We start from the raw sequence: 27,154 nt of genomic DNA, 5'->3' as shown, positions 1-27,154 counted from the left end.
ATAGAGACTGTACCCAGGTTTTTGCACGACTATAGTTTATTCAATTTGGGAGATCTGCTTTATCAGAAATAACACAAAATTAGGAATACTAAAACAATTTGAAAAGTGGATATTTAGAATAAGCAATAAAATAATAAACAAAATACGAAATCACAATAAAATAATAGACAAAATATTGAAGTTTCAGTTCCCTTTCATTTTCAGTCTATTCAGGGGATTAGTCAGAATGCTCACATAAAATTGCTTCCCATTGATAACATGGTTTCCCTTCCCAGCATGAATACTCTATCACTCCAGGAACTCTCAGCATTCACTGAAGTCCATGTGAAGGAGAAGCTCACAAAACAAGCTCATTAGTTTCATCCTAAACCTACCTGAAAATACAATATATGTCAGTCGCCTACAAGTCATCAACACCCATGGCAATCACTCCTGGAACCAAGAGTATTGATCCTGAGCCCCATTTCTACTGGTTTTGATTGGTCTCCTTTTCTCTCTGCCTAGGACTTTACAATGACTTTTTACCTCAGGCATTACTGGAAAGATGAGAGGCTCTCCTTTCCTAGCAAAACAAATAAAAGCATGACCTTTGACCACAGATTGATCAAAAAGATTTGGGTGCCTGACATCTTTTTCGTCCATTCTAAAAGATCCTTCATCCATGATACGACTGTGGAGAACTTCATGCTGCGCATCGACCCTGATGGAAACGTCCTCTTTAGTGTCAGGTAAGGAGGGCTCTCAGTTGCCTTTGCTTCCCTGGACCACAGGCATCTACACGGAAGCTGGTGGGCCTCACTTCTGATTACACTAACCACACTGCTGTCGGTTTAATGGTGATGAGGCACAAGAGAAGGTGCCATGTTCTCTGGTTCTAACACCCAGATTTTAAAAGATCAGTTTCCTATTCTAACTATAGCCATTCCGGGTATATGGGTATATGTTGATTGTACAAATAGACTGAAACTGACCTTTAGAAATACTTAAAAATCTGGTTTACAATTTTCTAGGTATGCAAATCTGCTATTTCTCTTCACCAGCTTCACCCCACCTCTCTACACCAAACGGTGTTTGAATCTCGAGCTAGCTAAGTAATTGACTGTGTTCTTCATTTTTCACAAGAAGGCATAGTCATCATCCAAGTTAGTATTAATTTGTTTATTTCCTTTTCCTCTTTTTTATTTACTTTAGTTTCCTCTTTTTTTGTTCTAATACTATGTATTCATAGCTCTCCACCTTTAATGTTCCATATGTTTTTTAACTAAATGAGTCCTCTACATACTGAGTGACGTATTCTAAAAATGTTTAGTAAACCTGTGCCATTCAATTTTTTTAAAAGTCCTAGAAGTCTCAGAAGTTTCTGTAGTAGTCTGGAAAAGTGACATCCTAAAAGATATCCATCTCTTTATTTCTGGAACCTGTGAAGGTTACCTTTTATGGCAAAACACACACACACACACACACACAAAAAAAAAAAAAAAAAAAAAAAAAAAAAAAAAAAAAAAAAAAACCTTGTAGATGTGATTAAATTAAATATCTTAAAACAGGAAGATTATCCTGGATTGTCTGGTTGGCACTTGAATGCAACCATAAGTATCTTTAAAATAGAAAGGCGGAGAAAAGTTGATAGACTCAGGAAAGCCGCAAACAAGATGACCACAGCCAGGGAATACAGATGGCTCCCAGAAGTTGTTAGATGAATGGATTTCTCCCCCAGAACTTCTAAGGGAACAAGAATTTTCTGATACCTTAATTTTGGCCTAGTGGTACTGACCTCAGACTTCTGGCCTCAAGAAGTGTGACAGAATAAATTTCTATTGTTTTAAACCACCAAGTGTGTTTTAATTTCATACAGTAGCAACAGAAAACTATTATAGGTTCTCTTGCCTATTAAAAAATCTTGTACAAAGGAACTGTTGCTTGCCATTTTATAAAGGTTGTCAATGTTTTTCTAAGTGAAATTAATGAAAAGTACTATTTTCGATGGGACTTTTAAATCAGGAATAACAGAAGACTTAAAAAAGCTGGGCACAGCGGTTCATGCCTATGATCACATGCCTGTGATCCCAGCCATTTGGGAGGCTGAGGCAGGAAGATCACAAGTTCAAACCCAGCCTCAGCAACTTAATGAAGCCCTAAGCAATGCGCTGAGACCCTGTCTCAAAATAAAACAAAAAGGGCTGGGAATATGGCTCAGTGGTAAAGCACCCCTGAGTTCAATCCCTAGAACCGAAAAAAAAAAAAAAGACTCAAAAATATTAAAGTCAGTTCTCACTAGAAATTGAAGGCAGAACAACAATATTTGGTCAAAGAATCAAGTGTCTTAATTTGTTTTGATGAGGGGACGACTGGTAAATGATTAACTCACTGGATTTTTCTTACCTTTCATATTCTAAAAAAAAGATTTGGCTCTTGACTGTCTCCTGCAAGGTAATCTCTAATCCCTTGGAATATTCTACCGGATAAAAGTATTTTTTTTGTTTAGCTGTAGTCTGTGGGTCAAGTCAGATAATCCTACATTCACAATGTGACTTGTGGGGGTTCTGAGGATATATGGTATCTGTGTATCCCCTGGAGGGCTAGAGACTAAAGTCAGCCATGTAGGTAGTCAACCATGGCTCTATGACCAACTCTCAATTAAAACTATGGACACTGTATTAGTCATTTAGCATCACTGTGACCAAAATACCAGACAAGAATGACTTAGAGGAGGAAAAGGCTATTTGGCTCAGTTCAGTCCATGGTGAGCCGACTCCATTGCTCTGGGCCCAAGGTGAGGCAGAACATTATATAGAGGAAGGGCCTGCTGAGGAGGGCTGCTCCAGGCACAGTGGCCAGGAAGCAGAAAGAGCAGGGGGAAAGGGCTGCAGGAAAGATGATTCCTTCCAGTGTACATCCCCTGTGACCCTTCCCCTCCGTTCTATAGTTCCCCAGCTGCCTACAGTTACCACCCAGTTAGTCCATTCAAACTAGGATGGATTGATTAGGTTACAGCTCTCACAATTCAATCTTTTCACCTCTGAACTTGACTGCATTAACATAATTGGGGAAACACCTAGTATCCAAACCATAATAGACACAGGCTCAGATGACCTTCCCTGGTTTGTCTCACACCATTGCTGAGGGAATGAAGACCTGTCTACATGACTCCACTAGAAGAGAACAACTGGAAACTTGCTCCTGATTTCCCCTGGACCTTGCCCTGTGCTCATTTCCTGTTGTTTATTTTAATTCTTTGGTCGTAGTAAAGGGAACCATGAGTACAAGAACTTTGTTGAGTTCTGTGAGTCTAATGAGTGGTTGACCTTGAGGGTGGTCTTGGATATTCCCAAACTCAGGAAGATTCAAAATTGTTGTTGGCACAGCTCTTCCAGCCAAGAACAGAGCCAATCCAAGCTCAGAGTCCTATTACCTGGTTCCAGGCTTGGTTCTGACATTGCCTAGCCACTTTAAATCCTTGCTCATTAATTTCTTTATGTGTACTATGTAGGAGATGGACGGGAAGACCTCCCGGGTCCCTTCCAGCTTTAAAACACTGGGAATGCACCAGAATGAATGTATTTCACTTACATAAAGCTGTCCAGCTCTTCCCTAGCTTGGTGTTTTGGTGTATGACTTTGACAGTAGAATTCAGCCACAGAAGATAAAATAATTCTACTCCTCTGATTATCTCAGGAGCACCCTGGGTAGGAGCATCTGTTGCCCTTTGTTTTTTTTTTTTTTTTTTTTTTTTTGCAGACTTGCTTGGAGGCCTTTATGAACCTCTGATCTGCTATTCTGGGTAGCAAAGTTTCTACTTTGAGGCAAGATCATAGTACAGCAGCCTCTGCCTGAAGCCAGGAAAATCTAGGAGGATACAAAAATTGAAAAAATATAAACCTCATCAGCATGCAAGCCTTTTTGCTTAATAGCACCTGAATTATGCATTGTGCACATAGATCTATGACTAAACATGCTCCAGGCTTTCCCCCTCACTGCTGGAAAGAGAATGTCCTCAACTACATTTGCTTTGTGAAGGAAACCTTTACCTGTAGATTTTTTATTACTTACTATTCCAACCCTTTACGACTAGAGACTACTTAAGTTTTGGTCTTTCAAAGAGCAGAAAATATTTAAATCTATTTAGAAATGTCTCACTTTGAAGTGTATTTTTCTGAAAACATCAGCACCAGAAAACACTGAGGGGGATGACCAGGAGATGATGAAATCAGAAGCAGTTGTGAGAGTGGGAACACACTCATCAATCCATGTCTTAAGCAATTATCATCCATCCTCCTGGTTTGCTTCCTTGTGCATTATTTGGACAAAAGATAGTAACGCCCATTTTCCATTATTCTTGAAAGGCACACAAAACAGGCGAACAATAAGGAAGCTTCAATGTTGCGTGCTAATTTGACCATATGGTTAAATGATCTGCAGTTCTCTTTTTCTCATTCCTTTTATAGGATAACAGTTTCGGCCATGTGCTTAATGGATTTCAGCAGGTTTCCTCTTGACACTCAAAATTGTTCTCTTGAACTGGAAAGCTGTAAGTCTTATTTCCTGATACAGTGAGTCCATATCATCTGAACACAACATCACATGCTTGCACAGAAATAATTATGGTCTTAGCAAGCGTTTAAACATCTTGGTGTGTTTTTACAAAGTGGTGGGAATTTTGTTTTGTTTTGTTTTTGCTTTTGCTTTTACTAGCAATGATGGCAGTTTATCTTTCAAATGAGAAGATTCAGAGGAAAAAAATGCTTTCATCATTACTTGTTTGTTGCGGTTTCCACATGGTTATAAGCTTCCTAAAAAGGTATATTCTTCTAACATTTTTATGTAGGATGACACACACTTTCCACATCTGGAAAGCTCTGGAATTTTATTCTTAAATCTAGTCACAATCCTCCATTAAGTGTACGGATTTCCCCAGGAAAACCCCACTCTAGACGTAGACCTCTAATCAAAGTTCTGTAAAAGGAATGCTTATCCAGCTCCTTGTCATTTACTTTGACCCAACAGCTATTTTTGATAAGACATCTTAAAAATTGACTGCAATTTTTCATAATGTGACCAAAATACTGGGATAGACAATGTATGTCTTCTACATATACATTCTTTCCCAGATCTATTAGAAAACTTTCTATAACAAAATGTGATTCTAGAAGAAAATTTCTTATAGGCTATGTTTATTTTTTAATTTCTTTTTTTTAATGGTACCAGGAATCGAACCTAGGGGTGCTTAATCACTGAGCCACATCTTCAACCCTTTTTTATATTTTTCTAGAGACAGGGTCTCACTGAGTTTCTTAGGGCCAAGTTGCTGAGGCTGGTTTTGAACTTGCAATTCTCCTGCCTCAGCTTCCTGAGCCGCTGGTGTTACAGGCGTGTACCACTGGGCCCTGCTCATTTTAGAATTTCATCCATGAGAGGTGCAGAATTAAAAAATCATGAGATCCTGGATCAACCCTGACATTGTGAAGCAATGCTATGGCGTCTCTCTGAGGTGACACCTGGCTTCATTTTGTGAGAGAAGGCACCTAATGGGGGAGCAGCTATTTGGAGAGTTTTAACCAGACAAGCTTGTGGGCATCAGACAAGCTTCCACACACTACTATTCATCAAGTTGTAATTTTTCAAGGATTCTTTCTTCTTTTTAGAGGAGTGGATATGATCAGTCTATTAGCAAATGCTTGTCTACACCTAAAATATATATGTCATTGGACCAGGCACTCGTGTAACCAAAACATGATTATAGGCCTCTCGTAACTTCTAAGAGCTTTTTGCAGTTACAGGAATGGTATTGTCTTGTTTCAGATGCCTACAGTGAGGAGGATCTGATGCTCTACTGGAGATATGGGAACAAGTCCTTAAATACTGAAGGGCATATTTCCCTTTCTCAGTTCTTCATTGAGGAGTTCAGCGCATCCAGTGGATTAGCTTTCTATAGCAGCACAGGTACAGCATTTTATGTGACCAATTCATCAGCATTTATTGAGCCCCTATTCTTTGCTAAGTACCACAACATATGAAGAAACCTGAATCTAAGCAAATGTGCTATTTGGCCAAAAATATCACCCAGCTGACTGCCTCTACTGTTCTAATACACCATTTCTCACCCCTCATTCAGACACCTCTAACCTCATGCCTTGCTTCCTCTCTGCCACCTCCATTCTATTCTCAGTACAGCAGAGAGATCTTTTGAAACATAAAGATCATAGTTCTTTCCTGCTCAAAAACTTCAGTGTTTTTCATCACATTTAAAACCGGATTCAAGCTTCTCAACATGGACTACCTCCTGCCTGCTGCTCTGACCTCACCCAATGTCAAAACAGTGAATAGAATATTGCAATATTTCATGCTAAAAATGTGTTATATATAAAGTATAAAAATCCATTTATATTATTTCCTGCACTGTGTAGATAGATATAGATATAACATATATAATAATGGTAATGATATTTCTTAAGATTTGAAGCAAAAGTATCCACAAATATAATCCAGCTCTTCTCTTTAAAAGAAAAGGTTAAATTTCACTTCCATATTCTAACTCCCCCCCCAGCCCCACCAAGATACTCCATTGACTCTACTATCCCTCTATTTGTACTTGTTAACCTTTTGAGCCTTGCCAGGTAGGCTCAACACTAGTTGATTTTTTTTTTTCCTTCTGGTCATGTTTTGGAGTCTGTCAAAATTCAAACTACTTACACTGGAAATTTTACTTCTTACAAAGATGCTTTGAAGTGTTTTAAAATAAATTAAAAATTCTTAACATTCAAGAAATAGAATTTTGGTTCCTCAGAAAATTGAGAAACAATAGAATTAGGGTTGAATGTGCAGTTGTACATGGCATGAGATGGAGAATTATTCATAATCAATTTTTAAAAATTCAAAAAGCGTTTTACAAAAGACTATATACATGTAATGCATTCTCATGTTTGTTATTGAAGAAAGGATTAAGCACATGTGTGTGCTTGTATATGTGTGCATTTTAAATGTCTACAGATTTAATCAAAGATATGTCTGAGGAGTGGGTATAGATTGGGGAGATTTTTTAATTTTATTTTAGCACTTTGTATTTTTTCATTTTGCTAATATGTACACATTTTAATGAGAAGGATTAAAATGGATTCTAAGGGTCAGAAAAGATACAAGAGTAAAGCATTTTGGAAGTTGTATTCAAATATTAAATTAATAATCATAACTGAGTTCCCTTCATCAAAACTATTCCCAAGGTTTCAGAAAGATCATATTTAGACATTTATTTCAGTTCACAAATATGTGATAATTCTGACTCATATTTATCTATGAATTTTTTAACAAGGTCTCCTGAAAGTCAAACTCAAGTGTCTTTCCCAGATTAGTATCCTGTCTAAATATATAAGCTTCATCAAAAATATTTTTGACACTTTTTTTTTCCTACCAGATTAGATCCCTAATCATATTTAGAAAACAGAATGACACTTTTTTTTCATTTCTATCATTTACAACCATCAACTGTACCCACTACTCTCAAATCATCTATACAGAAAAACTCTGGTTAGAAGAGCTAGAAATATAGTTATGGAATCTTAGTTTACATTTTACAGCTGAACCACAGGGTCCTCACTTTTTTCCTTGGCTTCACTTTCAATGCTCTCATTGCCACTATACAAAAAAAAAAAAATACTATCTGGCAACATTAACAAGTGGGTGAGGGCTTCTGCCCCTCAGCTCTTTCGATGTGCCTCCAGATGATGTACTCTGGATAGACAAAGTAAAAAGAAATGGCACCTGCCCCAATGGATTAGTTTTCATAGCATAATGCACTTGCTGAAAGTGTCTGTACTGAGCAGAGGCTGCCCAAGCTCAAACCCCAATCACTTATTAGCAATGTGGCCTTGGATGAGTTGCTTCATCGCTCTAACCCTCAATTTCCTCATCTCTAAATGGGTTTCATAATACTCTCTACCTCATAAGGCTGTGAGGATACATGAATTTATACACCGAAACAACTTGGAGTACTATTTATTTCTGAGATGGTGAATTCTCAATAAATATTAGTCAGCAGGCAATATCACCTCACTATCTTCATCAACATCATGATCTTTTGAATACAGTCTAGGGCTTTAGTGTCAAAGGCCATTGAAGGTAACAGTTTTCTGGGTATAAAAACTTGCTTTGTCTTGGTATTTACTTACTCCTCCAATACTGCCTCTCTGTTTCATTTTCCTGGCTGCCAATTCTCCAGCCATTTTCTCTAATTTCTTTTTTTCTACAGTCTGGCAGTTGAATGGAGGTAGATGGACCCCCGCACACAATCCAAAATTTGGTTCAGATGTCAAACTGATGATGCCATGCATGTGATAAATGATATGAAAAAAAAAATTCTTATTCACATAATGGATTTTCTAGAAAGAGCAGCACAGGCTCCCAAGTAGGTCTAAAAATGTGTTGAGAGAACAGAGAGGCATGGCTGGGTTTTATGGAGGTTTGGGAGTGGAGCTAAGCAGGGGTTCCCTTTCATGTGTCAGGACTGCCTGTTTGAACTTCTCAAAGATACACCAGAGAGTGCACTTGGGCTTTTTTTTTTTCATTAGGAAGTAGAAGTAGGGCTTCAGAGCTCTCAGCACTCCAACATCAACCTGGAGTCAGACTCTATTACATTACTCAAAATGATGGCTCCACACTGTTTCAAGGTAGCACTACTTTTCCTGGTAGGTAAAGGAATTTCTACTGGTCTAGATTTAACCACAATACCATTTCCAGTCTTCTCTTTCCCTAAGAACCACAAGACAAAGTAGCATTTCTCCTTTCTGGTTACCCCCACCCCAATCTCAGAAACTAGATAATCATTCTCCAGAAAAGTATGAATAAAGGAATGGTACAAGATGGGGATATAGTTCAGTGATAGAGCACTTCCTCTGCATGCACAAGGCCCTGGGTTCAGTCCATAACTTCAGAATGATTGCAGTTTCCTAAATTTATTTCAAGACTTAATAATAAACTGCCAACCACTTAGGTGGTCTCTGTGTCTGTGGGTTCTATCTTCATGGATTTAACCCACCCTAGGCAGCAAATATTTTATAAAGGACTTCTCTGCTGAACCTATACAGAATTTTTGTCATTGTTATTCTATAAACAATACAATATAACAACTATTTATATAGTACTTAAATTATTAGGCATCACAAATAATTTAGATATGATTTAAAGCACACTGGAGCATGTGCATAGATTATCACAATTTTATGTGAGGGACTTGAGCTTCCATAGATTTTTATGTCCCAGGGGGTCTTGGAACCAAGGATAGATGATTGCAGATGTTTATATTCCCAAGGAATGATTATACAGTTATTATGACTTTCTTTATGAATTACTTTAATAGGTATTCCTATTGCTTTTAACCTCACAGTAATTATATGAAGTTATCAGGGTAAATGTGATGTTATTGTACCCTACAGTCACAATTTAAACTCTCAATTGCACACAATAATAAAGTGAGGGACACATATGAGATAATGTATAGCTCCAAAAAATGTATATTTTAACCTTATAATGAACTGAGAGTATCTTTCATTACCCCTGGAAATGAAATTGTTTGGTGTTCTTGAATCGTATGTTTCTTCTTTTTTTCCAAGAAGGAAACTCTATTAGGTTGGCACCTTCTAGAATATCAGGCTTATTTCTCTTTTCTATATTCAAAGAAAAACTTAATCAAATATCCATCTTTAGGTTACAGATACTTTAAATAAAAAATATTGACAATCATATGTTTCTTAAAGCATATATATCAACTGACAATGAAAGTGAAAATTAGAATGTGGTTGAGAAAGAGAGAGAGAGAGTTAGAGAGAAAAGGATAATGAGCACTTAAGGATAGGAGACTAGGAGAAGAGCCTGCCAATTCCGTGTGGGTTAATTTGGTCTATATTTTAGACCTCATACCTAAATGTTTGTCAGATCTGTCCAAAAGGTGCCATCTTGAGTTTTCTACAAAAATCATTACTAAAACTAGTAGAAAGGTTCTCTAACTTTGCAATACCTCTGATTTTGTTTTATAATTTATAACCTATAGCCTCTGTTTTTAATAATTTCAATGAAAATAAACTGCATTTATCATAGAAAAACTAATCTTACCGCTTATTCATAGCAAGTGTATTTTCATGCTTATTCACTTCATCATTCATTGCTTTGTTTTTAGTAAAGATTAAAAGGTTGGCATCACAGTTATTGTGAAATAAAGCAAGGTAATATAAGCTGGAAACATGTGAGTGAGAAAGAAAAAAGCAAAGCAAGGTAAAGAATTGAATAAAATCTGATGTGTGGTCATGTAAGAATGGTGCTCAGAGAAGTCCTACATATGATTCCCCCCCACACAAAAAAAATGGCTCTATACTTCCTTCTGATCTGTGTGAAAAGGGAAACCTGAACGAAATATTTGTGTGGATATGACCACAATTTGTTCTGTTAATCAGACCAATAACAAATACTACCAATAGAGTCTATAACTCCAACATCATGAAAAGAACATTATCTTTTGGTTTATTTTTTGCAGATTTATCACAGTCACATTATGGTGTCCATGAGTCTTTAAAGTAATGAAAATAACTTAGAGATGGCCTTCTCTCTCCTATTTGAATTTCTAGATGTCTAGATTCCAAGTTAGAATGCAATGACCTAGTACCTACTGTGAAGTTTTTCTTTTAGATAAAATGTTCTCTTCATTTGTTATAGCTAATGAAGAGCTTGTTGACTATTACATGCAAGCATCAATCATGCGTTGAAGACTGTCCTTCTTGTAAAAACATAGCAAGTATAATATATTATCTTTAAAGGCCACCTCACATAATATAATTACCATTCATCCCTGAACTGCAGAGACAAATAATTAAGCATGCTGGGACTGGGATTGTGACTCTGGTAGAGTGCTCATCTAGCACGTGTGAGGCACTAGGTTCGATCCTCAGCACCACATAAAAATAAATTAAATAAAGGTATTGTGCCCATTTACAAATAAAAAAATAATAACTAAGCATGCTGAAGTTTAGGTCATGGAACAAACATTAGTGGAGTGCTAGGCTCACTCAGGTTCCAGCTAGGGCTGGAAAAAGAGTTGCATTTATCCAGCTTCATATCCTCTAAGAGCTTTGAGTTTCAAGAAGCAGATCACATCACCAAGTGTAGTGTGGCCAGAAGGAAGCCTGTTCTAATGGAAACTTTGGCTCTTTTTTGTAGGTTGGTACTATAGACTTTTCGTCAACTTTGTGCTAAGGAGGCACATTTTCTTCTTTGTGCTAAAAACCTATTTTCCGGCCATGTTGATGGTGATGCTTTCATGGGTTTCATTCTGGATTGACCGAAGAGCTGTTCCTGCAAGAGTGTCCCTGGGTAAATAAATCTTTCCACATCTTGTAAAATGCTAGTAAGGGAGAAAGGCCAGGAGGTAAATATAAACAGTACTGCATGGAGGGGGAAGAGAATGGTGGTGTAGTGGGGATGCTTAGCTATGTACATTAAGATTACAGTATTTACTTTGCCAGCGTCTAGTGCAAATTGAAATTATAATTGGGCTCCTTTCTTGGGAACAGAGGCTTTAGGGATGAAGCCTGTGCTGTTGATCCGTCTCTGAATAATGGTAAGGAAAGAAGGTGAATTATGAATCATAAACAGTCTTACTTCAAAAGGCTCTCTTTTCCCTTCAAAGAATCCCTCTCCTTTACCTGTGGTCATTTAGCTTTGCATGAAAAACCCTTACATCATAAAAGAAAGAAACTTTAAGCTAATTCACATTATGTTGTTAGTATCTTAAAAATTTTCTGGGGGAGGTGCAGAGAATGCTTGAAGTTGGGAATGTGAGTGCTGATTAGAAATATGGGCTTAACTCAAAGGCCAAAGTCAGAAGCATCCACAGTGGAATAATAGGTGCTGTAGCACATTAGTTGGCATGAGATCTCAGGTGGAGAGACAGTGCCAGCCTTATTAAGTCACCACACAGAGGTGATTATCTACTCCATCTAGTATTTTATATGCCCCTGTCACACACACTGATTTATGGGAACCATTTCAGACCCACTTAGCGGTTATAGAGTCCTTACAAAGTGGAAGGTGCCAAGCTAAGCACTTAGATGACATGTTACTTAATGAGGACTGGAGTGAATCCCACTTGCTTTCTTGACTGGTTCAGGGCAGAGCTCCCTCATTTCATCTAATTTTGTTCTTTCACCTGTAATGCTCTATCTAGAGGGAAGACTGTGGTAAGTGCTTCACAATCATTGCAATTATCACACAATTCATTCCAGAAAGGATGGTTTTGAAGTTAATGTTCACAAATTATATGCATACTTCCAAAGATCATTTGAAAGACATAAATTATTAATATTAATAATTTGTTCACCTCTTTCCCTTATTAAAAGCTTCAATCTGCAAACATTTGAGGTTTGCATATCTGCAAGGAAAACATAACATTTGAATGAGTAATTGAATTATTTTGACTCTGTCTTCACATCAGAGCATCTGTGTCCTGACCTCAGTACTGCAGCAGGGCAGCATAAACCCAAAAAGGAGATGAGGGGCACATTTCTAGCCCTAAAGACAGGATGAAAAAGGCACTCTGAAAGGTTATGAACATAATTTTCAGTGAGATTCCTCAAGTTGACTCCTGATCTTAACACTATGAGAATGACAGCTATAAGAGCCAGTTCTGGGGCAGGTTGAAATGAATGGAGAACATGGACACACTACTTTTAAGTTGTTCTAGGAATTCTATGCTTTTTACATCCACATCTGACCACTTAGAATTAGAAAATTCTATGCAGATTTATGTAAAATAGTATACAAATAAAAATGTACCCCGCCCTTATTAAAATAGAACAGGCATTCCTATAATACTGCATCTTCTCCAGGCTTAAGATTCCTACCACCCTAAATTTTTTCTCAGGGATATTTTGCCCTGTGTTTTACTCTGTCTTCCAAATGCTCTGACACTCAACGCCCCGAAAGTCCCCGAGACTACCTCTGCCCACTCCACTTGCCTTTTCTCAGCTGCTTCACCTTCTCTGCAAAATTTGACTTAGTAAACATTCTCTCCAAGTCCAGAACCAAGGACAGTGGTCAAGAGTTCAGCCTCATCTTCCTCATCTGCAAAATGAGATTATTATTAATACTTCCAAAGGTCACTCAGATAATTTAAATGGGAGAATTAGTATCAACTGTCTAGCTTGATGCCTGGTCCTTTGTATTGGATGAAAATTATCAGGCAAACAATACATTTGTTTTCTGTGCTCTGGTTTTTCTCCTCCTGCAGATATATTTCTCTTTCCTACTTTTTACTTCTTCCTTTTACTCCTTAATTGTGAGTAACTCTCTCTCAAAGATTTGTTCGTATTGGAGTTTCCTATCAAATCCTTTTGGTCCCCAATTACTACCCTTATGAATGTAAATTACAAATCTGTGTCCTTGTGTCAGATCTTTCTCTCAAGTTCCAGATGAGTATTTCCAAGTTCCTGCTGGATTTCACCTTCAGGTTCTAAGGGAGCTCAGCATCTTCAGAAATGAACAAACTACTGCCTCTTCCCACCTCATTTTCATTTCCTTTCTTTACTTTTCATTCTGTTAAGGAGACCACAATTCACTGAGTCTTTTATCTTTGAAGCCTCAATTTCCTTCTTAGTCTTCAGCAATGGTTCTCAAACTCTGGTGTTAGGACTTAATTTATACTCTTAAAAATTCTTGAATACCCTAGAGAATTATATCTAACATTCTTAGCCATAATAGATTTAAAAACATAAATATACATATATGTATATATATGTATATACATATATATATAAATTTATACATGTATATGTATAAATTTAAGGATAGCAATAATAAAGTCATTACAAGTTAACATGATAAAATATTGTATAAAAATAATTTTTAAACAAAAAAAATAGTGTAGCATTGTTTTATATTTTTGCAAACATTTAACATCTGGCTCTAGGGCAACTGAATTCTTATCCTTGCTTCTGTTGCAAGACTGGAGCCTTCAGGAAACTGAGCTAGTGCAAAAGCCCCCCCTTGGAATTTTGATTCTTGTGATCATGTCAGAAAGATTTTAGATGTGTCGCTCAGAGTAACAGGCAATGAGTTTATTGAAGGGATAGAAAAAGGGAAAGGGATACTCTGAAGGAAGAGAATGGGTCCTCTCAGAGAAGAGACAACAGTGTACCTCTCCTGCTCTCCAGTTTTATTGTGGATCTCAGAGAATTTTCCAGAAGGTCTCACCCAGGTTCTTGACTGACAGCAGAATGACATCAGACTTTCAAGTCCCTACTACCCTGACAACTCTCAGCCCATACTGACTGGTTCTAGTTGGATTCTTAGCCAAACATTCTTACAGATTTTATGGTTAGAAGAATTTACCTTTATCTCCCTGAGTTACAGGATCTAATCTCTGAAAAGGATCACAAACTCACATATATTTCCCCCTTCAGGTTAACTTGGATTTTTGTTTTTGTTTTTGTTTGTTTGTTTTTATAGTAACAGGCATGAGTTTATTAGAAGGAACTGGAAAGGGGAAAAGAGGGCACTCTCAAGAGAGAGAAGTGGCTCCTCTTAGAGTGGCAAACTCCACTGCATCTCTCCTGTCCTTCAGTTTTATTGGGATTCCTAGGGAAGTTTCCAAAGAGTCCCACCAAGTTTCACCTCTTGACTTAATTGACAGCATAGAAATTGCATAGATCACCTCAAAGAGGATGGTATGGTGCTCAGAGTTGGGAGGTTTAAGGAAATTGGGTCCCCTGTTTTATTTTATACTTTGAACAGCCCTCAGCAAGCTTTCTTTGTGAGAGTTTAGATTTTTTTTGAGAGAGAGAGATTTTTAATATTTATTTATTTTTTTTTAGTTTTCAGTGGACACAACATCTTTATTTGTATGCAGTGCTGAGGATCGAACCCGGGCCACATGCATGCCAGGCGAGCGAGCTACCGCTTGAGCCACATCCCCAGCCCAAGAGAGTTTAGATATTTTGATTGTCAGAATACTTGGGAGTTGTGATAACTTTGGTGATAAAGGAGGGTCCAGGCCACCTGGTAGAGTGGGACATGATCTTGAAACAATATTTTTTCTTAAGTGGATGTAATTTTGGCTGAGGGAGATTTTAACACCCCTGGGCCCATTTTCTAGGTGTTTGCCTTATTCTTAAGGCTCCCCATGGATTTTAGTCAACCTTTATTGTCCTTTCCTTCCTTACCCACTCATGGCTGATGAGCTACTTAACATTACTCCCCTAGAGGACTCAAATTCCTAAATTCTTTTCCAGTGTTTAGGTATTGATTGGAGCAAGCTACTTCCTGCTGAGACAGGGTAAAGTTGGGAGGGAAGTGACCCTAAATTCTAGTTCTCTATCAGTGGGGCATAAACATTAAGAGTATTTAGCACTAGGGCAGTCCAAAAGTCCAAGCTGGTAGCAGGTGAATAACTGGACAAAGCATACATAGGGCAGGGCTCATGCTTAGAGGTGAATTAGAGTTCCCACTAATGTGAGTCTTGAGTGAGGTCCCAGGATGTTCTACTCATCTGGAGATAAAGATGAGAGACTAAGAGGAAGAAAAAAATGTCTCCTCACCCTAATGGGCATTGAGGTTCAAAATCTTATAATTGCTGGCCTTCATATTCTACAAAAGCATCCCCTTTGCCAAGAACCTTTACAGTTGCCAGTGGGTAAGATTTGCCTGCGCCCCCTCCCCAAAAAGACCAAGGGTAAAAGCCTCCATTCCTAAACCTAAGGTCTATGACATCTGAGTTTCAATCAAGAAATCTTTTGGTCCTCACTAGAGTGTGCTGTAGCCAAAAATAAATAAATAAATAATGTCAAGATGTTTCAGCTAGTCACTAAGAATCTGAAGCGGAAAATACAGGTTCAGAAGAGACTAATGAAGAGGGTAGCCAGGAAATAATCAGGGTAATACGCAATAACCAGGCAGCAAACACCAAACATGACACCAGTGCAAACACCAAATGCACAAAGCTGAGACAGTTGAGGAGGGCCCCTCTTCATCCTGATTCTTGCTATCATGCCAGAAAGATTTCAGGCGTGCCTTTCAGAGTAGAGGCATGAGTTTATTAGAAGGGAATGAGTAAGGGGAAAGGGGGACATTCTCAAGAGAGAGTGTGGGTCCTCTCAGGAGAAGGAATCAGCTTTCGTTTTAGTATACAGAATTATTTCACATATATTTCTTGTTTCATCAACCAGACTGTTTTACAGTGTGCATTCAAGAGCCATAATTTAATAAAATTAACACTTTTTGCTGTGAGTGCTGGGAGGTGGAAAATACAGTGACAACTGGGTCAGCTTGGTGCTGCAGACTTGGTTCACACTGAGGCAACCAGCTGTGTTACTCCCACAGATCCTGCACCATCAGTGCAAATGTCAACCCAGGGAAAACAGCAAACAATGTCTTGGTTTTATTGTCCTATTCATTTTTACTAACCAGAGTCCCTGAAAAAGTCTTGGAAACCCCAAGGGGTCAACAGAACTGTAGCTCTGAAGTGTCTAAACCTTTGTGGTTTTCAAATCAGCTTAGCATCTGTTTTCTGTTTATCCTGTTTTAACCAGTGCTGTGACCTTTGCTGACTTCCCCCTGGAATGTCCCACAGAGGACTTCCTGCCTAGGGTCATCTTTCAAGAGAATAAGGAGGAGGAGAAATCCAGCCCTTGCTCTTTGAGACACATGGGGATTAGTGTGCTCTGGAGGAAAGGACACCTTTTACTAATTTACACTAAGCTGTAGCATAGGCCTCCTAATTGCCTATATTATTTCACCTCCTGTTCTTCTTGATCCAGGTCAAACCTCCTACCAGAATAATATCTCCAAAATGCAAATGTGATCACACTAATGCACCCCCATTCCAAAGTGCTAATGAGGTAAAGACTCTCAGCTTGGAATCCAAGGTGCCCTGAGAGTTTCCAGATTCAAAACACTTGGTTTAATTTGAATTTTAGATAAGTACCAAATAATGTTGCTAAATTGGAAGCCCTCTCCTTTTCCAATATGCTTAAACTAAAGCTTTAGCCAATTGGGATATTGAGTGTTCTCAAACAGGTGTCATTTCTTAGTCCATTTGTTATGGCTATCTCTCCACCTAGAATGTACTCCCTACTTCTGTCCCTCCATCAAAATCCTGTCATCTCCGTGCAGCCAGAAGTGTTTGACGATGACTTCAAGCACACATGATCATTCTAATTTTTGAACAACTTGGCATTTTGTGTTTTCCCCTATCTGTGGGCAGGGGTTAACTGTCTTGTCTCCTCCATTAGTAGAGCTCCTGGTGGACAGGGATCACTGTGCCATCCTTTTATCCCTGCAGTGACTAGCACAGAGTTTATACATAATTTACATTAATATATAGCTGTTATGTCACCAGCATTTACCCCATAGTGATTTTAATAATTGTTTTTAGTTACTAACTGGAAATAATGAAGGATGATTCATTTTCTGGAGAAGATCCACATTTGTCAAGTTTCAGGTATAGAACAATAGAAGCTGAACTGCTTGGAAGTATCAATTGTGATTAGGCAATTCTCATGAGAGACAATAGCTATCATAATTTGGAATGTGTGATGAGTCAGAAATATTATGCTTCTCAAGTTGTTGTGGTGAAGAGAGAACGTGAGGTGATTATAAAGTTATTCAAGGCTATTTTCAGACTCATCAAGGAGGAGCAGGACTATCATATATCTTCTTATTCCACCTCCCTACTCCTTGCCTCATTTCCATCACTCTTGCTTGCCCCTGCACAAAGTTATTATGCCATTTACTATACTATGTATTACATAATGGGGCCTTTACTGGGAAACAGATGTGGTAGACAAAGACAATCGATGTTTTCAGGCATATAGTCCCTTATAGAGAAAAATGTTTTCTAGCAGAGGATATGCCATTTACCTAGAAAAATGAATATTTTGGGAATGGGACAAGACCAATTCATTTAACCATCATGGAGATGGCCAGAACTTCTGATAGTCACTGGATTCTGGTACTGCCTTTGAGGGCAAATGGTTATTAGTGTCTAGCCATAGAGTGTTTGAATATCCTGTCTGTCTTCCTTTCTCTTCTTTGTATTTTCTTTCACCCTAGACCTGTAAGGAACATGTTTTCACTTGTTTGAAGGTAAATGGAGATAATATCTCCCTTCAAAATAACTACCCACAGTACAGCTAGTTCTAGGAGAGAAGCCTGTCTGCTTTACTGCTCTCACACTGGTCAACAAACCTCTCCACGACACATGACTAAAAATGGCCAGTGAAACACAGAGATGAATAATTCTCCTGGACTGTCCTTAATTCACCCCATGCATATCCTTAAAAGTTAATATGATGAAGTTGTAAGGGCTCAGGGGAGATAAATGGCCAGACTAAATGTTTTCTCATAACACCTTCCTAACTATGCATAGCAATATCAGTAGATGGGAAGATAATTTTCTAATCTCAACACATGACCTTTCTTTGACTAAATGGTCACTTCATATAATTCAAAACTCCTTTATCGGGATGTTAACTTTAATGGATCTGTAAGGAATACTGTTTGTCAAGATTAATGTATTTCCAGGGGGTGGTTCAAGACATAATAGGTGTGCTTAATGTAGCTTTATAGTCCTGACTTCAAGTTCTATTGCTTTAGGAATTTATATATGAGTTTTCACATCATTCAACCCCTTACCCAACAATCACTCCTCTCTACTTTCTTATTCTTTTTTTTATTCACTTGTTCGTTTTAAACAAGGAAAACCTAGTACACTGGGTTTGAAATGAATAAAGCTACTGTGAATTAGTTAGACTCAGCACCCTATTAATGAAAACTATGGATAGTTTATTGCTCTCTGGCCAACATAAATAATGCAACTCTTTTTTATGAGCCCAGTACTCATCAAATCCAAATACATGGCAAGCATTTTTGCCATGTACATGTGTGTCTTTGTTTCAAACCCTTATTTTATCTACGCCCATATTTTTGTCTATTGAAAAAAAATTGAAGCTGAGTATGGTGACTCAGTCCTGTAATCCTAGTCACACAGGAGGGAGAACAGCAAGCTTAAGACCAGCCTGAGCAACATAGGGAGACCCTGTCTCAAAATTCAAAAAATAAATAGAAAAGGCTGGGGATATGGCTCATTGAGAGTGCTTGACTAACATGCACAAGATAAGACCCTGGGTTTGATTCTCAGTACTGAAGGAAAAAAAAAATTGAAGTTTTAACTTCCATATCTTAAAAAATCAGAGCAGATATTTAAAGTTGCTTTGCATGTAAAAAAGTATAGGTTCACAGTGGCTTGGGGAGCTGAGGCAGGAAGATGGCATTTTCAAAGCCAGCCTTAGCAACTTAGTGAGGCCCTAAACAACCTAGCAAGGTTTTGCTTCTAAGTAAAGAAATATAAGAAAGGGCTGTGGATATGGCTCAGTGGTTAAGCACCCCTAGGTTTAATCCCCAGTACAAAAAAAAAGAAAAGCTTAGGTTCAGCACTCAGAGGGAAAGATCTGAATTCTTACAAAATTTGAGCTACTTAAACTACTCTTAGCTCATATTCCTTTTTTTTAATAAAAATATTTTTAGTTGCAGATGGACATAATACCTTTAATGTGTTTATTTAGTTTTTTTTTTTTTTTTTTAATGTGGTGCTGAGGATCAAGCCCAATGCCTCATGTATGCTAGGCAAGTGCTTTACCACTGAGCCACAACCCCAGCCCTCATATTTCTTTTCTGCAACATGTGGCTACTTAATATTTACCTCGATGTGTGGTAGCTAAACATTTAATTAAAGCAAACAGTTTTTAGGCAATAATCTTGGCTTCAGTTATCCCTGTAATGTTAATAAAAAATTTTCACATCTCTACATTTCTATAACAAATATTTTTTTAAGCCAGAGAATGCAAACAATATACACTCATGTAAAGATTGTTGATTTTACCATTGTTGATGGGAAACCTGGAACTCAGTGAGACAGTGGCCTGACTTTAATGTTAAGAGCTAGAATAACACTTAGGTTTCTTATTCTGGAGTTCAGATCAATGTCAAGGTGAGATTCTGGGTCCTCCCATGGTGGCTGTCAAATTACAGGATTGTACTGGTCTTGATTATACAAACTAAAAACTTCATTTGAAATTGAATGGCTCTATAGAGTTTTCATTGTTTTTGATATGGGCTCGCTCAGATGGGAACCTCACAGCAGTACTGTAGAAAGGACAGAGGTGTGTTGGTGAAAGCTGTCCACATGCTGTGTCTGTACATTTAGGAATAAATCATGGTGTTCTTCCTGCTGTTCGGGACTCTTCACAACTTTGAAAAATCATTAAGGATTCCATTTGCACCTCCCTAGTGGGAAGTTAAGAAATAAAATCATACCAGCCAGTGTACATTTCAAATATTTACAATTATACTATGCTTTTTCTCTAGGCAGTACTCTTGCAATAACCTTCTGAGAAATTAGGGTAGACATGGAAGGGCCCTTCTCAAAGCCAGGATTTTGTTAAAGAAGTCTCAGAGTCACTTCTTCCTCCATCGCCCTCCAGAACTCTGGTCTCTTCACTCTGATTCTCATGCAAGAGAACAAAGAGGGGAACAGAAAGGGGATCCCCCAAAAAAGGAGATGAAGGGAAGAGAAGGAAGATGGAGAATGCAGAAGAGGGAAATAATTGGACTGGCACTTAGCAGTTTCTCAGTAAATGTTTACAGTGGGCGGAATCTCCACTAGTACATGTATACTCAGTTGAACTGTAGTTTCATTAACAATGAACAAAGAAAATCATGATGGATTTTGAGTATTGTCTATGAAAGAACATTATGGAGAACAGTAATCCTTAATGCTACCAAACATCATTCAAAAAGAAATGAGTTCAGAGCTGGGGTTGTGGCTCAGCAATAGAATGCTCGACTAGCATGTGCGAGGCACTGGATTCAATCCTCAGCACCACATAAAAATAAATAAATAAATGTCCAACTACAACCAAAAAAAAAAAAAATAACAAAAAGAAATAAATAAAAAGAAATGAGCTCCCCGGTAGCATGAAAGAGTAAAGGTGGGCATGAAGACAATTTCTTTAATAGGAAAAGTTGTTAAATAATGGGAAAGGTTAGTGGAAATGACTTTGGGATTTCTTTCTCAGAGCACATTTTTACCTATCTGGGATGATTAGAAATAGTCCATCTGAGGGCAGGAGGAAGATATGCCTTGCTCTGTGTTTCTAGATGAAAGAAAGGACGCATGGTGGACAATAGGAGTGAGGGCAAGGAAAAGATGTGGAAATAGCCAATGAGAGCTTCTTGAGCTACCAGATTAAAATGCAGAGATCCATCCCTCCCATTGCTAATCTCCAGACTGATCTTGTTCTAGAAAGGCACCAGCTGGGTGGAGCCACCACCAAATCCAGGAAATGAATGACTGTGTCACTAAGCTTGTCCTTATTCTTGAATGGCAGGAATCACCACAGTGCTGACCATGTCCACCATCATCACTGGCGTGAGTGCCTCCATGCCCCAGGTGTCCTACATCAAGGCTGTGGATGTGTACTTGTGGGTCAGCTCCCTCTTTGTGTTTCTGTCAGTCATTGAGTATGCAGCTGTGAATTACCTCACCACTTTGGAAGATCAAAAGCAATTCAAGAACAGAAGGAAGGTACTGTCTTGCTTTGACTATCAGATCCCTTTGCAAAGTGGGAAACCCTATCCCCTTCTATCACCCTCTCCCAACAGAACTACAAGCCCTTGTATTAAGTCTATGTGCCTTGGCAAGTTGTCAGATTTACAGGAGAGTGACAATTTAATTTTGAACTTTAATCTCTGTTCTGCTTTGACTGGTTTCCTCAGCATCCTCATTCACTTTATGGGGAGTTTTTGTGCACAGAGGATTTCTCTGAGTGTGCCCCTCTCCCCTGACTGTACCCTTTGAAAAAAAGAGATTGTTGTACAAACCACAGCCTCTGAAGTGGATGATGATGATGATGATAGCTAACATAGCATAAATGGTCATAATATATCGACATAATGCCAACTTTCTAACACATATTATGTAATTTAATTCTACTAGTAACCCCAAGAGGTCAGTATTTTATAACCCTCATTTCAGAGAGGCAGAATAAGTGCAGGCAAGGTCACACATATAAAGGGGAATCAGGGTTTGCTTCTGAATCTCTTTGACTCCATATGCTATCCTTTCAAACAATGAATGGTATTTCTCTCCACCAAGAGATGGAATATATTTTTCTCTTCCTTTCAATCAGAAAAGTGCTATAGCAAAGATGGAAGTTTTCCCCCCACCAAATCCTAGGAATAAGGTGACTTGTGGGCTGTATGTATTATTGTGTGTTTGTGTGTCTGTGTGTGTGTGTGTTTGTGTGTGTGAGAGAGGGGCAAGGGAGGGAGATTGCTTTATAAATATGGATAGATTTCTCTCTGGTTCATTTCACAAGGATTTGGACATCAGTTCCCTGTTCTTGTGAGAACTAACATAAAATATTGTATTTCAAATCCTAACTAGTAAGATTCATTCCTTTGCTAGCCTATTTAAGAGACTGTGTGTATGTGTACATTCATATATATGTTATTATTTTTACTTCAGAATATTATTTAATAACTTTTGGATTTCTTACTGAGCATTTTGTACTTTCAGAGTGCTTTTACATCATCTTCCTGATCTGAAAGTTCATATCCATTCCCCAATGTGGGTCTCACAGGGATTCTTATCTCTATTTTATAAATGAAGAAGAAGAGTTTCAGTGAAGTAAAGAGATTTGCCAGAAGGCTCAGGGTAAACGGAGCTGCCATTGCAATTCAGATTTCCTGGGCTGCTGACTTCATTCTTTCATTTTATATCTCTTGAGTCAAAGTTCTAATAAGAGCTGATTTTGTTTTATTGCAGATGCTACAATTATTTTGTTGACAGCATGGGGCCATGTGTCACACACACACACACACACGCATGGTGAGGTGTTATGCAGGTGTGAGGAAACCGAGAGCTTTTAGATTAACCATGTGCCACAGTGGTGTGTACACATCACCTGCAGCATTCTTGTCAAGACTCTGACCCAACAGGTCTGGGCATAACCTGAGAATCTGCATTTTTAACAAGTTCCAGGTGATACTGATGCTATTGGTCCATTAGCCACACTCAGAATAGCACTGATTTGGATAATCTGTGAAGTAAGCAGTGATGGGGAAAAAAATGTGTAAAGAGGGAAAGAATTTTGTTTTTGTTTTGTTTCAATTTGGAAAGTTGTAAACCCAAGAAATAGGCATGAAAGTAGTTTTGGACAACCTCATCTAGTCCTTTGACTCCAAAATATCCATGTTTCCCTGTTGTCACCTGCCACACAACGTGCATTTTCTTGCTACCTGGCTTTTTTTTTTTTCATTTGATAATATCATACAGAATTTTCTTAAGTATGAAAATGAAGAGATTCTTTTGAGTTAATAAGCATTTTAATGCTTTAATGATTTTTAATGTTTTAAAAATTGTTTAATTATGGTAAAATACACATAATTTACAAGTTCCCATCTCTTTTTGAACAGGGTTGCACTAAGTTACTCAAGCTGGACTTGAGCTTGTGATCTTCCTGACTCAGTCTACCAAGTAGCTGGGGTTACAGTACATGCACTACCATGCCCAACCTGGAATTTCCCATCTTAATTATTTTAAAATGTATAGTGTGGTAGTGTCTATTCCTGTTGTTGCATAATCAATCTCCAAAGATTTTTCTAATGAACTGAAACTTCCCTTAAAGAACTCCTCATTTTTACCTCCCCAAACCCCCTGGAAACCACCATTCTAAGCATTCTCCCCTTAAAGGTACAGTTATCCCAAAGAAATTTTCTTACTTACCGTCATAGACCCATGGGAGGAAATGAAGAAGTGATCTAGATTTAGAAGAAAGGATGCCAGACAGAATTCTATCAGTTCCCAGCTTTGTGTTCTAGGCTGACTCGTTTATCTCACAGAGCTGTTGTGAAGGTCAAATGATATAATGCATGGGTATGAAATCTCGGTAAACTATAAAGTGCACGTGAATGTTCTTACTACAATTGGTGTTAAGAGCATATAGTTTAAAGGAGCAAGAGTTTCCATAGGGATAGTAGACAAAGGCTGCTGGAGATGAGAGGATTTTGAAGGAGTAGGCTGCCCTAGAAAGGAGGTAGAAGCATATGTCTACAGGTTTAGGGGCTAAAGTTGAATTGAAACCAGCTTCAAAGAAAGAGCAAGATGTGAGAGTCATACATTTGGCTACTATGTCACCTTAGTTTTTGATAACATAGTTTGTTGAATGTTGCTTAGATCAGAGAGCAGGGCTCACTAATATTTATTTCATCACTGAATTAAAAGTACTTACTCTTTTCCTCACTAGCAAAACTAAACAATTTAGGGTTCCCCCTGTTGGGTCTGTCTCCTTTTACATCATTTCAGAAAACAGACCTGGTACAAATGTGGATCCCAAAGTGCAGACTCAGAAGGGTCTGAGTCACACATGCCAGCTCCTTTCCCCAGACATCTAGTGGGGAATGGTTGAGGGATGGTGAGAAAGGCCTTAGAATGTTGGGCCAGTGGAGATCCTCCCCATGAAATCATGAAGTCAGGCAAAGCTCCTTCTTACCACCACCATCACCACCACCACCACCTCTGCTGCTCTCACACCCGTTAGATATCAAGAACTCAGAGAACAGCAAGGACCATGGAAAAATTATCTCTAGTATTGGTCTTTGTCCGGTAAGGAGAAAGGAAGGCACTTTTTTCTTATCCCTTACCCAAATGTTTTCCTAATTCCAGGACCTAGAACTCAGTCTAAAATAGTTTTATATATATATATAATAGCTTATATGAAATATGCCTTAGCTATGTGCTTATCTATAGCCTGAAATGAAAAATGAGAGACCAGTTCTAAAACTCCTTCTATTGGACAAGTGACTTATAAACTTGTGAAAAATAGCAGCCCTGTTGGAAAGTTGGTAAAGACTACAAGCTCTAATCAATTACATGTTAGATTATCATAATAGAGAAAGAAAATGACACCCTTGTTCTTCCAAGATTTGTCTTCTTTTATCACACTAATGACAATTTTGTTCAGCTAAAAAAGCAATCTGCTAGTATGATGACTCAGCAGTGTTCTGGATGGCTAGGGAAACCACTGATGAAGCTATTCATAGTTTTTCCGTGCTCAGATCAATAGTTGAATATATTATTAATATTATTGACTACCTAAAGTCATTATTCAGTCTTGATCTCATTGCATGGTTATTTTGTCCATTTTCATTTTATTATGGAAAATATTTACAATTAAAAGAAAAAGGGACAACCCCACTCAAAGTATGGGTCCCTGATTAGTTCACTGACTACACAACATAGCCTTCGTGTCTTTTGAATTCAGTAAAATGTTAGGTTTTTATAAACCAAATACATATCTTGAAAGGACTTACTCTGCAGCCTCTGATATCAACTCTGAATAATTTTTTCTAGAGTAGCCTCTCTATCTTTGCTCATTTTTCAGCTTTCCTATAGATCAAGAAGTGATTTTGTCTTATCAAAAAACAATTACTAACCACTGCTTCCTAGATATTATCCTATACTAGTGAGCACAACTATCTTCCTCAGAGTAAAACCTTAAAGAAAAATTTCAGTTCAGATTCAATCAGATACAAAAGCCAGATGCAATCAGAATTTGTTCCTTAAAAAAAAAAAGGTCAACTTCATGTTTATTGGGCTGTATTAGCATCATTTATAGGTGCTTTTAAGAAAAAATAGAAGACCAGACTAATTTGCATTTTTAAGATAAATGGATGATATGTTCTGTTTGGGGACAAAAATCACACTGACTGGGCATACTGCTATATTCTCTCTCAAGAGGAAAAATAAGTTGAAAAGCAAATCCAATCGCCTTACATTGATGTTCTGATAAATCATATTCAACTTTAACTCACAAACTTATGTTAAACGATTCGTACTATTCCAAGAAAAAAAAAAAGAAAAAGAAAGAGGAAAATATGCACAAGGAGTAATAGTCTAGCAGGCCAGGACTAAATTAGAAAACATTGGCATTATGGTAGTGTGACATTTATTTTATTTTTTTTTTTTTTTTAATGCTCAGCTCATATTCCATTTCTTTTTTTTTTTTTTTCTTTTTTTTTTTTATTGGTCGTTCATAACATTACATAGTTCTTAATACATCATATTACACGGTTTGATTCAAGTGGATTATGAACTCCCCCTTTTACCCCGTATACAAATTGCTGTATCACATCAGTTACCCTTCCATTGATTGACATATTGCCTTTCTAGTGTCTGATGTATTCTGCTGTCTGTCCTATTCTCTACTATCCCCCCTCCCCTCCCCTTCCCTCCCCTCCCCCCCTTCCCTTTTCTCTCTCTACCCCTTTTACTGTAAATCATTTCTTCCATTTGTATTATCTTGTCTTACCCCTCCATTCCTCTTATATGACATTTTGTATAACCCTGAGGATCGCCTTCCATTTCCATGCACTTTCCCTTCTCACTCCCTTTCCCTCCCACCTCTCATCCCTGTTTAATGTAAATATTCTTCTCAAGCTCTTCGTCCCTACCCTGTCCTTGTTAACTCCCCTTGGTAGTGTGACATTTACTTGTATGATGCTCAACTACCTCTATGGGAATAAATTTAAATTTCCTTACTAAATCAGTATGTGCAAGTCTGCAAGACAGTGTTTTCCATTTATTATTAAAATGACTTGTAGTCAGATGCAAGAAGCAAAGGTAGAATTCTATTCTTTATTACAGGCAAAACATTCTTAGCTATAGAAACTATTTTAAAAATCTCATTTACATTTTTACTATAATTCCTATTCATAAAACTATATTCCTGACCTACTAAAAAAAAGTCTTTTCTGACAGATTTCTGGAATATATAATATTGATGCAGTTGAAGCCATGGCCTTCGATGGTTGTTACCATGACAGTGAGACTGACATGGATCAGACTTCCTTTTCTTTACACTCAGAAGAGGGCTCCTTGAGAGGACGATCCACAGGGAGCCCCAGCACAGATTCATCTCGCATAAAGAGAAGAAAATCCCTGGGAGGTAACATCGGTAGAATCATCCTGGACAACAACCATGCCATTGACACCTATTCTAGAATTTTATTTCCCATTGTATATATAATATTTAATTTGATTTACTGGGGTGTATATGTATAA

The 27,154-nt window shown here is 37.9% G+C and overlaps 1 protein-coding gene across 1 annotated transcript in view; it reads left to right on the top strand.

Annotated features, from left to right (window-relative positions):
• The window catches only part of Gabrr3 (gamma-aminobutyric acid type A receptor subunit rho3), a 44,771-nt gene extending 17,617 nt beyond the window's left edge, over positions 1 to 27,154 (top strand). Inside the window, exons 4-9 of the mRNA XM_026411067.2 lie at positions 505 to 728; positions 4,446 to 4,528; positions 5,800 to 5,940; positions 11,200 to 11,352; positions 21,420 to 21,616; positions 26,852 to 27,154. Coding sequence (XP_026266852.2) covers positions 505 to 728; positions 4,446 to 4,528; positions 5,800 to 5,940; positions 11,200 to 11,352; positions 21,420 to 21,616; positions 26,852 to 27,154 — 1,101 coding nt within the window. The remainder of the gene's footprint in view (positions 1 to 504; positions 729 to 4,445; positions 4,529 to 5,799; positions 5,941 to 11,199; positions 11,353 to 21,419; positions 21,617 to 26,851) is intronic.

Source organism: Urocitellus parryii, chromosome 2, assembly GCF_045843805.1.
Source record: "Urocitellus parryii isolate mUroPar1 chromosome 2, mUroPar1.hap1, whole genome shotgun sequence".
Classification (NCBI taxonomy): Eukaryota; Metazoa; Chordata; class Mammalia; order Rodentia; family Sciuridae; genus Urocitellus; species Urocitellus parryii.
Note: the sequence above shows the minus strand (reverse complement) of the source record. Positions and strands in the feature narration are given on the sequence as shown.